Source organism: Dermacentor variabilis, chromosome 6, assembly GCF_050947875.1.
Source record: "Dermacentor variabilis isolate Ectoservices chromosome 6, ASM5094787v1, whole genome shotgun sequence".
NCBI classification, from domain to species: Eukaryota; Metazoa; Arthropoda; class Arachnida; order Ixodida; family Ixodidae; genus Dermacentor; species Dermacentor variabilis.
The window spans coordinates 138,977,744-138,993,029 of NC_134573.1; the positions used below are offsets into that span (position 1 = coordinate 138,977,744).

Consider the following 15,286-nt stretch of genomic DNA (forward strand, 5'->3'; position numbering starts at 1 on the left):
TAAACAGGTATAGCATGCTTTGAGAATTCTTTGGGTATTCTGCATTTTGTTGACACGTAAAACGGGCGAAAAGCATGGCCAGGCCTTCCATTTTGAATATGGGGCCGAAGCTGGCGATGCCAAAGATGCCAATTTGATGTCACAAATTTAACAGTATTGTTACGGAAGGATGAACAAAGAGAGGAAGAAGAAGATCGTGAGACGCTGGCTGCTGCGGGCTGTTGGTGGTCAGCCATCTTAACTACTCAGACTCATTTTGTATATATATTGTAAATATAATCTTCCATACTCCCAACATCCCCGTAACACTATCCTCATGACTTGTGGCCGTTTAGTGCAGAAAAAAGCCCTCTCCCCCCCCCCTCCCTACAATGTTGCCACCTTCAGCTTTTCCTGACTGTTAATGCAATGTAGTCTTTCTTCACTTGTAAACAATCGAGTAGATTCAAGCAGCCATGGTCCATGAATTCAAGGGCAGCCGGTGCTGGATTTCTTAAAGTTCCTATCTTTTGCTTTTGTTTGTTTTGGACGTACTTAGTCCCAGATCACAGTAAAACTGGTTGTTTGTTTATTACAGAAGCATAAGATTAATCAAGCATAGCTTCGTATTTCTTTAGTGTTCCTTTGCTTGGATAGGCATGCAAAGGTGCCCCGTAAACAGCGTTCCCATTTGTGTTTTCATTAGGAAAACGGTATGCATGTGTTAACATGCCATTTCCAATTCCTGTCCTCCTTGGAGCATGATGTAACTTTTAGGCACGTGGGTTTCCTCGTGCAGCTCAACTACACGTCGTGTGCCTGCATCGTGCCTAATGTGACCATGAACCCCGAAGTGACAGCCGTACCGCTGGCGACCAGTGGGCCGTGTCCACAGCCGTGTCTGGCATTCATCCCGTTCATGGTGCTTCTGTTTGCCATGACTTTGGTGGTCTCCATCACGCAGATGCCACTGCTCATGATCATACTGCGGTGAGCCCGGCTGTCTGCCGAAAATATTTCCTTATCCCTCCCAACATGTGCATGACGCCTGTTTGAACATGCGCAAAGTATCTGTTTCAATTCTAAATGATCATCAACTGTTCATTTTGAAAGGGTAAACTAGCATCCACCTGAAAGTATGAATGAGGTGTTTTTTATTATTATTTTCTGCATTTATGTGCAGAAAATTGAGTAAAGCTAAACGCCATCCTGCCTGATGTGGCTTCAGTAGCGTACAGCTGTGATGTAGCTGACATGGCTTGCTTGAAAAGAAAAGTCCACTGTTTAAGAAAAATTTATGTAGGTGCCGATATTTGATCCCAGCCATCACCAGCCCTTCGAGGCGGACCCATATGTGCTACTCGCAGCTGACCACTTGTGCGGTATGCCAGTATGCAGCTGCTTTTCCTCTGCTCCCTTATTTATGTGCCACGGCACACTTTAAACTAGCAAATTCACACCAGAGAGGCTTGCATAGTCGAAGTGACAGTCCAGGGACTGGAACCTCCTTTTTAGTGTTTAGCTTCTTCATTCACATGGGTGTTGAATGACTAAGAGAAGTGGGCGTTACTCGACTGACTTTGCAGTGTCTGCTCTGGACACCAGGGATAACTGAGGCAGTATCAGCAGTGGAGGAGTGGCCACAGAGTGCTTGCATCGCCAGATCAAAGTCTCCTTCGTCCAGTTTGGAATTTTGCGTCACCATGTAGTGGGGCAAAAAGTGGATGTTTTCATTGTGTGATATGTGCCTTGCCATGCTGAATGGCAGGTTTCTCGCCTTTCCCATGAATGCAAGTGCCGAAGTTCAGTCTTTCTCTTAAGACATCCTTAAATGTTCAATGCAAAATATGGACACAGAGGGACAGAATGTGAGCACTGTAGACATACGAATCGAATCTGTAATTGCATGGTGAGTAGCGAATTCGTGTAGCCAATGGCAGGTAGCATGTAAAGCATGAAACTGTGGTGGATATATACAGGCAGCAAACAGGACTTTTAATATCTGTCATTGTTTCCACTCATGATTTCATTCATGCAGGCACAAAAATCATGCTTAAACTGCTTTCTTTTCACGCTTTCAGATCTGTTGGTGAAGAAGAGAGGTCCTTTGCATTGGGAATGCAATTTGTAATATTTAGGTTATTTGGTAAGTGTGCAACTAACCGCATTCTGCGCAGTTAATTAGCATCTTACGAAGATTTACTGTAAGAAACGAAATCCCTTTTTTTTATAATGTCCCATCGCTCATGCATGCACATTGTCTATATTATGCTAAGCTAATGTTACCTATCGATTTCACACCAGCAATATGTTCATATTGCTGGTGAAATCAATAGCTCTGTGTTAGAAGCACAGCAAATGTCCAGATAGGTGAAAGACAGCACACATAAATGAAGCACAGCTTCTTTTTTTAGACAGACAGCTCAAAGTTGTGGAGGGTACCAAAATCGTGGTTGCATTAAACTACATATCGTTCACACTGAAATAGTTATCTGTCACTAAAATATTATGCTGATAATACATATTCAAGCATTTGTTCCTTTGTTCTAGCTTTCCTGTGTTCTCTTGTAGTATAAGTATGAATTTTGAACCAAGCCTGTCATTCAGTCAACCACCTTTGTCTAACAATACAAAAGTACAGCATACTTAAATGAGCTCTAGCTACAATAGCAGCGAGCACGTGTTGCATGCAGTACCATGGAAGCTGCAACTCGAAACACTTGTTTCTAAAAAAAAATTAACCATTTAAATAAACAAACTTTTAGCTAGTTCGAATCAAAAATCAGGTGTTATGAGGCTGTGTATGTTCCAAAACTTGAAGTCTTTCAAGCTAAGTAAAACTTACAATAATGAGACATATGGCTAAGCCTAACATAGCCACAGCATCTGGTCTCTTTTAGTATTTAATCCTTACTAAAATTTATAATGTTGTGACACAAAGCAATCTCAAGAATGTTTGTTATTATCGACATTGACACTCTTTGTATCTGCTTCCAGGTTACATCCCAGCGCCAATAATGTTTGGTAATGTGATAGATTCGTCCTGTATCCTTCGAAAGGCTCACTGCGGCAAGCCAGGGGGCTTCTGCTTAGTCTATGACATTGAGCAGTTTCGACTGAGGTGAGTTTCATTCAAATATTGCCGGTGCCTTGATGGCTCTAATTTTCGGTTAACGGCTAGAAATGTTTCCAGCCACACAAAATTTGGTCGGCACTGCTGTATCAAGCCTCCCTCACTGCACAATGTTTACATCACGCCTTGCTAAGGATCCTGGTCCAATGGGAAAATTAATTTGCCTTTTCTTTTAGTGCAAAGCAATCTTTGGCTATATTAGACACCTTGGGTCTATCTATCTATCTATCTATCTAGCCTCTTACACTCTCCCAGTGACCCAAGTTGTCTGCTAGCTTGAGCCAACAAGTGCGTGCTCATGGTCGGGATGCCTCGTGCTCCATCTCTTCTGTCCCAAGTTTGGGGCTGCTTGTGAGCTGGGTCTAAAGCTAAATCATCGTTAATAAAGTGTGCATGTATTCCATAAATGGCATGTGCTCGTGCAAAGTTTTCATTTCTTTAAATGCGTGCTACACCCCAATAATTACATGATATTTACTCATTTTAAACGCCACAGGTAGGCACGTATGCAGTCAATTACTAAGGTCTGCAGGCTACGAATTGTTTGTTTCTTATGATTTAAATTCTTACATATCTTTGCATCACGAAAAAGCAACAGATAATCAGAAGGTAGCGAAGGACAGATGTGAAAAGCTCCGCTGAACCAGACAATGTAGGAGGTCATTTTCACATTCACTCATTTATTTTGCTGTTTGTGTAGGTACATTGCCGTCTGCTCTGGCCTCAAAGTGGCCGCCGGGCTACTGTTCTTCCTCGACTGGCTTCTGATCACGTGGCGGCACAAGCGCGAACTCAAGGAGGCGCCACCCATGACGGTCGGAGAAATCGTCTCCTCCATCATCTCGCTGGACCGTCTTTCTGCGCTTGGCTGGGGCGAAGGCGAGCAGAAGGAAGACATCCTCCCTCTGGGGAACTGTGCAGAGGACACTGTCGACAGTGGCAATGAGAATGCGGCCCACTCGGTTACGGAGCATGAAGAGAAAGACCGGCACTGTCAGCCGCTGCTCAGGAGCACCGCAGCTCAGCCGGGCCCATCAGAACTGGTCTGCTAGCTCAACTAGTACGGTGTGTTACTGTGTGTGAGTCATGCGGCGAGTGTTGAGTCATCTTCAGCCTCACGTGAACATACATGACAAGTCAACAAATAACGCTAGAGGCTCAGCCTAAGCCCTGCCGTGCCCCGGGTGCTTCGACCGAAACCGCAACGGAAGCTGAGTTGGACTTGCACGCTCATCAACTGCCTTCTGATGGTGGAAGAAAGAATGTTTGCAGCTACCTCCAGCTGGGCTGTATTGCGATTTTCCAGAAGCCCCTCCTGGCGCACGGAGAGCGTACGATGAGGCTGTTGGCTCAGCACTCTGCCTATCGTGTATCGGCAACTAGCCCCCAGGTTCCGGATGAAACCGACCACCTCTTGGTTCTACTAGCTGCAAACTACGGACTTGACACGTGGCGTAAATGCTGTGCAAGCACATGTCAGAGCCGTCAGACCGTCGATGACACCGCTGGTAACAGAGAACATGCCTACTAACGTCACAGGCCTTGTTTCTGGGCCTCCCGAAAATGACAATAACCACTACATCCAGAGTGGCTCCTGGCAGCGTTGGGATGCGGGAACCACTGTTCACAACATGTGCAGGTAATATGCAGACCTTAGAGTGCCTACAGTGCTTATACCCTTGGAGATTTGGTGGCGTTTCTGAAATGACAAGTTTCAAGCCAACGTCGCATCAAAAGCCACTAAGCAAGCGTGCGTTCAGAGCGGCAGATCATAGCTGCAATCACCTCTTCGTTCTCTTTCCTTTTCTGCGTTGAAGTGATTGTTTGCCGTTAGCCTACTGAGATTGTTTTCCTTGGGCATGGTGGCAGTGTTATTTTTGATGCACAACTCGTCATCCACATCACATTGTACAAATATTATCGGGTGGGGAGGATACGTTCAAGTCGGTAGTAGGTAGTAACACACTTCCATTGGTAATGACAGGCTTTTTTTTTTTACTCCTATCCTTGTTCAAACAGACACCTAGCATTTACATAATGGCTCTCTTTCCGCACCACTGCATTTTCTTGTAAAGTTTTTATTGCTCGCTTGAAAACTGCTATGGCCCTCTGTTCCTTGTGCATTAAAGGGACATTAACATAATGATGCAGTTTAAGCTGGCAAATTATCCCTTCAAAATCCTAATGTACATTTCGTTGGTAGAAGAAATATATTATTGCAAAAACAGAGGACAAACTTGTCTTCTTGAATTCAGCACCAAATTGCGGCACTGATGGCATCGCGACATCACAGATATCACTGCATCTTCTTTATGTTAGTGCCCTTCGGCAGGGAGTGTTCACAGAATTTTCAAGGTTGGTTGTTCTTGTTATTTTAGAATACAATTGACTCTGTCAATAAGCATTTGTCCAGGCCTTGGCGGTTACTACCAAAATCTGTGATGTTACACGTAGCCTATTCAGAAATTTCAAAAATTACACCTTCGCTTTTTTTTTTTTTTTGCAGAGCAAGCCTTTGCTCATAGCAGGACAAACATGTTCGCAATACGAGCAGTCTGATCCTTCTGTCTAGATGAAATCAATATTGTCTTTAATGTCCGTTTAAGGTCTCATTTTTTGTCATCATCATTGGCACTTTTGTTCTGGCCAAGTTATTTCGAATCACCTTACCCTAAACACTAGACAGTAGTAACAGCATTTAATTGCAGCTGTGAAAATTATATGTTTCGAAATGAAATTTCGCTTTGCGACTGGCTCGTGCTGTTGATTACAAAACAAGTTGCATTCTTTCTCAGCCCGTCAGAAAATGAGAAGCTAGTTTCTTTCACTCCGCACTCGACACCTCACAACCATGAGCATTAGGGTGGTTTAGGCCCGTGTTTTGCAACATTCTATTTCATTTTTCTATGGATCCTTTTCCTAATTTGTAAGTGTGCTTCTCTACATTGCACATTTTCTAAACTAATGGCGGCACCAGTTGTTGTCCAAATGAAAATTAAATTCCACCTGCACGTGCCGGGAATTGACTCTCACGCATGCTTTCGTCACGAGAGCCTCACTTCAATTCACGTCGCTTTTGTTTCCTTAACGTAGCCTCATCTACTTTTTCCATGTCGTAATACAAGCAAGCTGTGCTTGTGCATGCTGCATGCAAAAACGACCAAGCTGCCATTAGTAGGGCAAACTGCCTTGCAGGAAAGCTACCTTTACAATTTTCAACGGTATCCAAGTGATAACGACACAGCAGCAACCATGCTATATTTGAGCCAATTACAAAAGGCAGAAAGAATGTAAAATGAAATGGAGTGTTAACAAAATACAGTCCCAAGTTCAACTTTCTCCGTGCAATGACACGACGGCCGCGCCAGCTAGCCTGGTACTGTTGCCTTATAAACTGTCACAATTTCGATGCAGTGACACTTTATCTGTGTTAAACTTGTCAAGTCACATCACTTTATTTTTTTTCCCCCCTATTTTTGATGTGCCAGAATGCTTTATAAACAGAATGCTTATGAAGCAAGAGGGTTAACGAATTGCTTCTCTTGCTATGTTTCTGAGTCGTTCCGTGCTTCCTGGCATGTGTTTCATTACAGCAGAGAAGCAGCGCATGTTTTATGTGGCTTCCATTTTTACGAATTAGTATTCTTCCCTGGTTCAGATATTTATGGCTTTTACAGCTAATCTTCCTAAGGTCATGTCTTGTTCTAAGCGGTTCAGTGGACCAGATAAACTGCCCATGTGTGTGTGTGTGTGTGTGTGTGTGTGTGTATGTGTGTGGCATATCCTATCCTTTACTCTTATCTTTCTTTCACATTTTGATGAGAGTTGTAAAGCTACTATTTAATGTTCTTTTGTGAGAGGGTCACATATTGACTAGAATTTCATAGTTTGTTACTTTCTTTCTTTCTTTCTTTCTTTCCTTTCTTGCGCCTGTGGCAATAGCATTTATTCTTGTCCTAATCTGTGGGGTGCTGTAAGGTGAACATTTTACTCTTTATAAATGGCAGCATAATCATTGCATTCACAAATACTTCACTCAGAAGGCTGTTTCTCATCTCCACAGCGTGCAGCCTCTGGCATGTCTGTACTTGCATTCATTTTATCTGATCTGATATCTGCAGCAGAAAAATACTTGCATTCACTGCATGTTCTATTTATCGTGGTTCAAACAGCTGTAATAAAAACTGCATGCGACAACAAAGGTTACCAGGTGTTTGTTTCTCAACTGAAGCATGTTCACATTGTAACATCAACATTAATTTGAACTTTTTGTTCTGAAAGGAGCATATTCCCATATAATTGCTGTTTCCTTCTCTTACATTATTAGCAGTAATGAAAGTTACACCTAGAATTACATCTACATAAAGGTTACACCTGAAAAATATATATTCTACGGAGCTTAGAAAAGGAAGACCGCTTTTAGGACCTTGAGGTTAGCTAAGCTCACCCAGTTTTACCACATCATGTACCACATGTCGTAGATAAGGCAATTTCTTTTTCTTGACCTTTATCAATTTACGTGTGTCCTGTTTCTTCATACACTATGTAAAAAACAAACTTCACTTGTACAGAGCAGGTAGAATTTTCAATCGGTGTTATCACAAATTGCACTGATGAGTTTATTCACAATTCCACTTCTATTTTTGAGCATAGTTCTGTTAACGACCCCTTACACATTGCACACATTTAATGAGCATCGAAACCTGTGACCATTAAAATCCACAAAGTTTCATTGGATATAATGCGTGGGATCATGTAGCTGACCCCACAGCACTCGATGATTTGAAAGGTTATTGGTTACAATGGTCGTTGAAGGTGTCATGTGATATGGGTGTATGGCTCGATGTTTTCGATAGTCAATGCTGGTATCATACATCATAATGCAAACTCTAGATGAGAAGTTACTTCACTGATAGAGTTTGCTTCTTTGTTTTACGAAAAAACTGAACCATATGATCACTCTATGGCCTGAAACACTAACGACTTGATGGAATCTCAGTGGTCAGAGTGAGCAATCCTGAAGTCGTGTTCAAGTGCATATGTGATACACTGTAAAATATTGTCACAGGTGGCTCTTGCCTTTCGTAATGTATATACATGTATGTCATAGATGAGATATTTTGACAGAGCTAAGATTTAGGACTTTCTTCTAGAGTGCGACAAGTTTGTGCACAAAGCCCTTGATGAGGGGTAAAAAACGCCGCGCGTTCTTGCAAACTATGGCAATATCCACGTGCTGAGCATATGAACCTAGCTTGTGTGCCTACCAGGCACACTTGAAGCAGCCTTCGTCTCTTTAGTCTTGAAAGGTGCTTGGCCCAGCAATAGACTTGAGCACTCCGCACATATGGCTTTCAATTCAAATCAAGCAGCTCTCATCGCACAGGAAAGGGGGCCTGTCCTGACCAATGTTGGTCCTGTATTGGACAGCGCTAACTCCTCTTCAAGTCATGCTGGCCCAGTGATGGGGCGATGTCAGCTGGTATTGGCCCCCTTCTCCACTACTAGGAAAGTGAAACAAAAAATTGAAATCACACACTTTAGGGTGCACTGCGTTTTGTATTTTCTATATTGTTTTTTGTGGGAAGGAAAAGAAAGGAAAAACGAAAGTCCACAAGTGTATGCATACATTTTAGAGGTAAGTTATGTATAATAAACGTTAAAAGTTATGCAAGTGAGAGATAAGGAGGGTGTATTCATGTTGGTAGTCATAGGAATTATTTCTGTGTGCGCTAACTAAGAATAGAAAGAAGCACAAGCCAGAGACACCCTTTTATAGTTAGTTTTTGGTTTGTGTAGATAGGATAATGGGAAGCGATGAATAGAGCATATATTTGAGAAATAGTCTGCTGTGTCTCCAGCATATCATTAAAGTTAGTTCTTTACTGTCTTGTGGTCCTTTGTATTGGGTACAGAACTGTACAGAATAACCTTGCTTTGGTAAACTTTTTGTACTCGTGATTATCTCTAGGAGAAACAGCCTCGGATCAAGACTTGCAAATAACCGCACATCTGCATTCTGTTATAATCCGCTTTCATAGCATATCCATTTGATAAGTTAGATCAAATTTACCTAAGGTGTGATGTGCGGTTTGGTCGCACTTGTACTTCCACACTGGGCCCGTAATGAAGCTGCATAGAAATACAGCCTTTAATGCAGAAACTGGAAGTAAAAGAATGTGCAGTTAGGTTCATGTAGTTGCTCTGAAGATGTTCAAAAGACAAGCGCGTCTTTTCTGAGGATACCATAGACGAAGTTGGCCAATAACCACATGCATCAAAACATTCACATCGGAAGAGCAACTAATCTGTTTAATCTCATTGCTTCAGCTCAGAAATGTGAAGCACTGTCCTCCTGCATTATGATTCAGTGTTTCTTAAAGCATGCAGTTAACAGACTTCTAATAATGGTTGAAAACACATTAGTGGTAAATATTTTTTCTGGTTTTGCCAGTTGTAATGCAGCAAGATTATCACTGTATCATGCACCGTCCTATACGGGACACGTTTGACACTAAATGGTATGTGTTATACATCATTCCCTGAGTGGTTTGCAGTTTTTATGTATTTTTCCATGTTCAATTAACTTTTGATGCAGAAGAGCTTGGCAGGGGAAAATCGCCAATGGATGCCAGCAACAACAGAGAGCTTTTAGTGCTATGCATCGTCTATTTTTCAAGTTCTAACACACCGCAACAAGCATGTTTTGTGTGATGCCATTTTGATAAAAAAAAAAATACAGAAAGTGGTGGTTCTGAACGAGGGTATTTAACCAGTGATGTGTGGACAGTGGGTCAGGTGGTACTAATTTGACTGATTAACATGCCAACATAGGAGTCTTCTAATTTCGCAGGAAACTGCCATCTGCATTGCACACTTTTCGTTTTGTACAGTGCAGTTGCAGTTTTAAGGGCTTGTCCCAAGGTGCGTTGGGACACCTTGTATATCGTGTAGGCTTCCAGCTTTGGTTTTCACGTGTACAGTTACAAAAGGTGTTACACGGACAATGTAGCAAAGCAAAATTTTTCTGTTTAGGTCAAGTTGTGCAGGCAAACAAGACATGTCTGTCATGCAGATTTGTATGCATGCTTGCTCCCGTTTCACATGCGTTGTACACCTTGTTATTTTTTAAGGCGAAGGAGGGCACTGTAGAGATTACTGCACGGAGTGTACTTTGTTCTGACGTTGAAACTTCAGTGGTTTTAACTTTTATTTATTTCCGCCTGTTTATACATATGGATGTGTATCTAAGACAGTGATGTTCTTGCAGTGGTATTTAGGGTTCTCCAGTACATGATCAGCATGTTGTTGTCCTCGTACTAGGGAAGGAATGCATGGAGATACCATGTTCTTTTGGGGGGAAATTGTTACCATGCATTGTGTCTTCGTCATTACAAATGAATCTCGGCGGAGCATAACTGTGCAATTTCTTTTTATATAAGAGATGATTTTCTGTAGTGTTTCACTAATGAGTTGTTCTTGCGTAGCTGACACTGACACGTTTAAACATGTTGGCACTTCATCTGAACTAGCGTACTAGCATGCATGTCTGTGCATATGCTGTTTTCTTGAAGAGGACTGCCCCTTTGTTGCCATTGCCGCAGTCCCATTAAAGTGTATTGCCAGTATACATATAGCTGCGCTGCAAGATTACCCTGTGGCTTCGCGAGTTGTTGCCGTTTTCATACATTTTCTTTTTGTACAAGAAACATCATGGCACATTAAAAGCTGTATTGTTTGAAAATAATGGCATTGTCTTCTTTTAAAGTGAATAGTTTTCTTTTGACTCTTTCAACCGTTTTTGTGGTGGTCAGTGGTGGATGAACTTTCGTTGCCGTTAAAAAGGCGCTGACACAAAGCGCACGTGTTCTCGTGCAAACGAGCTGCGGGGCACATTCGTCGTCGAACGGCCCATCGTTATAACTCTTTGAGGCGCGCACATATTATCACGTGAGAGCTGTGGGGTGTCTGAAGTTGCCAATAGCCTTCCACACCAGCATTTGCACCGCTCAAGATGACACAGGTATGATAAATCGGCTTATGTGCATAGCCACCTATACTACCATCACAGATGTGGTGGTTAATGGCCTGGTTCTCTCTATGGGTAAATTGAGGCGTCGGAAGTTTCAACAGTATTTCTATTACCTCTGCTAATGAGGAAAATTAGTGCAAAAAAAAGATATAACTCATAAAGGGAGAAAAGACAATGACGAGCGCTACACCACCATTTCCCACCACGAGGGCTTGGCTTGGCAAGATAATGCTTAGGAGGAAGGCAACACTATCAAGATGGAAGAATGTTGCAGTCAGGTTGTCACTACTGGTACGTATACTCTGCAGGAGTACGAGACTTTAGCTGATGTTCTGTTACCTGCTCTGAGGAGAGTGTTGAAGGTAAAATCTCTGAAGTTCGTGACAAAGACCATAATGTTTAGTGACAGTCATGACATAGGCATTTACTGCTCTAATGCGCGTTATTGTTTCAGGCCAGACAGAAGACATTTAGTTGAAAATCTGCATTGCTAATTTGAATGCGAGGCCTCCGGCGGTATTTTTGGGAAGTACGCAAAGCAATAATCAAAGCAGAGCGCAATAACATTTTTCTTGTTTCACTACAGTAAACCTAAAGCACTCGGTGCTTTTCAAACAGCTATTAGTAAATTTGGTGCCCTTCACCTTAACAAAACTCCCAATTAATGGAACGTTTCTTTCTGTTCCTTCAAGTTGCGTTTACATGCAGTCTACTGTATATGCCTTCAAGGGCATCATTCCTTTAACAAAACGAGTAGCTTTCTAGAAGCATTCAGCTGTTCGTTTACATTGCCATCATTGTCAATGGTTCCTGCACAATTTGCTTCTCTTTATTTACATTTTTTTTTCAAATATCAGTTCACAGAACAATGAATTCCTACGCTAAGGAACATAGTGGTAATCTCCTGTTAGCTTGTAAGGCATGTCAAGAAAGGGATCTACGGGCTTGTATTCCATGTGGTATATATCTCTCGCCTAACAGGACATTAAAGAGCCCAAATAAGTGGCACGGAATATGCCCAAAAATATCTGGAATATTCCGCCCACATAGTCTACTCAGTTGTCTTTTAAATCCGGCTGGTTTCAATAGCTTTCAATGTCTTTCAATACACGGCTCTGGATGGGGCGCACGTGACGGCACGTGGCTCGGGCACGTTGAGACAAGAAGTGACGCATCCGCCTGGCCGGCGCCGGTCAGACCTCCTCGCTTCACAGTTGGGGAGCTCCTCTCCCCGGCTGCCGCGCTTTGACAAGCGTGGGCACCAACATGCACACACGCACACACGAAGACACGTGGCATTGAAACATGCCTGGACGCGCTTGGCGGGGAGGCGTTGCGGCAGCGCTGAACAGGCCAAAATGTCCGCCGCTTTGAACGAAGCCCCGGCGTCCGTTGCATCCGCGCCGGCTATACCGCGCGTCGTAGGCGAAACGTAACAGGCCGCCCCGCCGGGAGAAGGAGATCCCGATGGTCAGGGAACTGCATCCGCTGTCCGGAGGGATGTCGCCCGATGATGCACATAACCGAAGTCGGTCGTCCCTCGGCGTTTCTTGAGCGCAGCGCACAGAGAAGGCCTCGTTCTCACGTTCAGGTTCACACAGGACACTGCAAAGTGACTTCGGGAGAGTTGCCATTTTTGTTCTCGTTCCCAGCAAGCGTTAGAACTACGCCGAAACTCAACCGCTCAGTCAGCAAGCACGACACAATCCTCACTAAGCCATGCCATGCTCTTTCCCCTTTTATACTACTGCCTAGTTCCTTACAGTAGTCTAGCAGCACTCAGAACGCGTCTACAAATTGGAAAATTGCACTAGAAAGCACGTCATCACTTTGAAACACTAAACAAAAGCAATATGTTAAAAATCCTGCCACAGGAAGAAAACATGAGTAACAAATAACTTTGAGGCTGGTTCCTACGTTAGGGGCCTCGACTTAAGCCATCGTCGTTACCCTTGAGACTCCCCTTTTTGTAACGCACATCAAAGGAATATTGTTGCAAAGCGAGGCTCCAGCGCAGGAGGCGGCCATTTATGGGAGAGATGGTCTGCAGCCATTGGAGAGGGCAGTGATCCGTCTCGAAGCATGCGAAGCGGAGACCGCAGCAAGCGACCGTACACCAGCTCAGCTGGCGAAAACCCCGTAGCCGCATGCGACGCGGTCCTCAATGCAAACATCACCCCAGGCAGACACAGCTCCCAGTCAGTTTGTTGTTCAAAACACAATGCTCTCAACACGCGCTTCATGACGGAGTGGAGCTTCTCAACGGAATTCGACTGTGGGTGGTACACTGAGCTGTGTAACAGCTTTAACCCACACCTTTCGAGAAAAGTTGTCGTCAAAGCGCTAGTAAACACTGTGCCCTGATCTGATTGGATTTCCGCAGGAAAACCAACTCGCGCAAATATGGACAGTAGTGCATTGACTATCTCAACTGAGCTGAGTTCTTTAAGCGGCACTGCTTCAGGGAACTTTGTCGCTGGGCAGATCACAGTCAAAATGTGTCTGTACCCCGTGGTTGTTACCGGCAGAGGTCCCACTGTATCAATAACGAGCCGTCTAAAAGGCTCCGTAATGATAGGTACCAACTTCAACGGCGCCCTCGATTTGTCCCCTGGTTTGCCCACCCGCTGACAGGTGTCGCATGTCCTCACAAAGTGGTCTGCGTCACGAAAACACCCTGGCCAATAGTACTCTTGCAAGAGATGGTCCTTAGTCTTCTTAATTCCTAGGTGTCCGGACCACGAACCTCCATGCGACAAGCGCAACAGATCCTGACGGTAGCACTGAGGCACAATCAGCTGATCGAACTCCACTCCCCTGCGGTCTAGATACTTCCGGTACAGGACCCCACCTCTTTCCCCAAAACGAGCATTTTTCTTGGCGATACCTTCCTTGACATTGCAGCGCATGTTTTCTAGGCTGCCATCCTTTTTTTGCTCGGCTATCAAAGCCGACCGGCTGACCTTTAGCAACCTATTAAGTCCATCTGATGTAGGCGCGATGAGAAAATCTGCAGATAGCTCTTCTAACTTTCCCGTGTCGGGCATGTCCTCTCCAGTATCTGGTGCCTTCAACGCTACAGGCTCAATTTTATTCAGTTCGGATGTGCTCTGAATATCAGCTTGCTGCGCCTCCGACCCTTTCTCATTGTTCGACAACGTCGGCCCCGCAACTACCGCCTTTGCAGCGAGCTCCCGAACTCTCGATCTGCTTAAGGCCTGAACGCCAGCCTCACCAAACAAAAGCCCCTTCTCGCGCAGGAGGTGATCGGACCTGTTCGAAAATAGGTACGGGTACTGGGGGGGGCAGCATAAGATGACACTGCGGCCTCCGTCTCAAGTGCTCCGAAAGGTCCTTCAATAAGCACTTCAACAAGACGAACGAGAGTAAGCTGAGCTGGTTGGTAAGGCTTCATAATGCAAAGAAGGGGTAAGGCGTGCAGACACGGACACAAGTGGACAATACGAACGCCGAACGCATGCGTTCGTGTTGTCCACTTCTGTGTCCGTATCTACACGCCTTACCCCTTTTTTGCATTACACACTTCAAGGCGCTCGCATCGGCCACGTTCAATGGTAAGACACGACAAATTGGCGTTGAACGTCGTGGCCTGCTCGCTATTTAACACGACGAAAACTGTCGCTTAATTCTGCGGTTGCAGCGACGTGGAGAGCGTCCCACTATACAAGCCATAACTGAGAAGAGCACATGCAAGCAGCGTGGCAGCCAACGAAAACTTGTAACGCGGCGTTTTCTCGGATTTTTGCAATCCTTCTTTGACGTCGATGTCGCGAGGTGCTGCGTGTTGCGGTTGACTGCGCGCACGTACTCTAAAATTGATTTTAGGTATGTTTTAAGCTATATTCGCCGTTGACGTTTCCCAGACGACGTCTGTGTGCCCACATAAATCGATCTCACGCGTAATCTTTAGGCAACCTGCATTCCGCGACCAGCCCAGACGAAAAGGTGGGCTCCCCTGCTTCTGCGGCCATATCAAGAGGCAAGGCGCAAGTTCCCCAAGCTCAGCAAAGTGCTCACCCGTGAACAGGGTGTACTGATTCGTCAGGCATGCAGACTGAAACACTCCCTACACCAGCGCACCAGCACCTCCTCCGGGGGGGCCTCTTAACTGAAGATCCCCA

At 44.4% G+C, this 15,286-nt stretch overlaps 2 protein-coding genes across 4 annotated transcripts in view; both read left to right on the forward strand.

Moving 5' to 3' along the window:
- Oatp30B (Organic anion transporting polypeptide 30B) overlaps positions 1-10,874 on the forward strand; it is a 260,297-nt gene extending 249,423 nt beyond the window's left edge. For all 3 annotated transcript variants that reach the window (XM_075695979.1, XM_075695977.1, XM_075695978.1), the window contains 4 exons: positions 779-969; positions 2,061-2,125; positions 2,977-3,100; positions 3,813-10,874. In XM_075695979.1, coding sequence (XP_075552094.1) covers positions 779-969; positions 2,061-2,125; positions 2,977-3,100; positions 3,813-4,164 — 732 coding nt within the window. In that variant the 3' untranslated portion in view covers positions 4,165-10,874. The remainder of the gene's footprint in view (positions 1-778; positions 970-2,060; positions 2,126-2,976; positions 3,101-3,812) is intronic.
- LOC142585313 (solute carrier organic anion transporter family member 74D-like) overlaps positions 1-15,286 on the forward strand; it is a 572,676-nt gene that overhangs the window by 304,381 nt on the left and 253,009 nt on the right. The gene's annotated exons all lie outside the window — the stretch shown is intronic.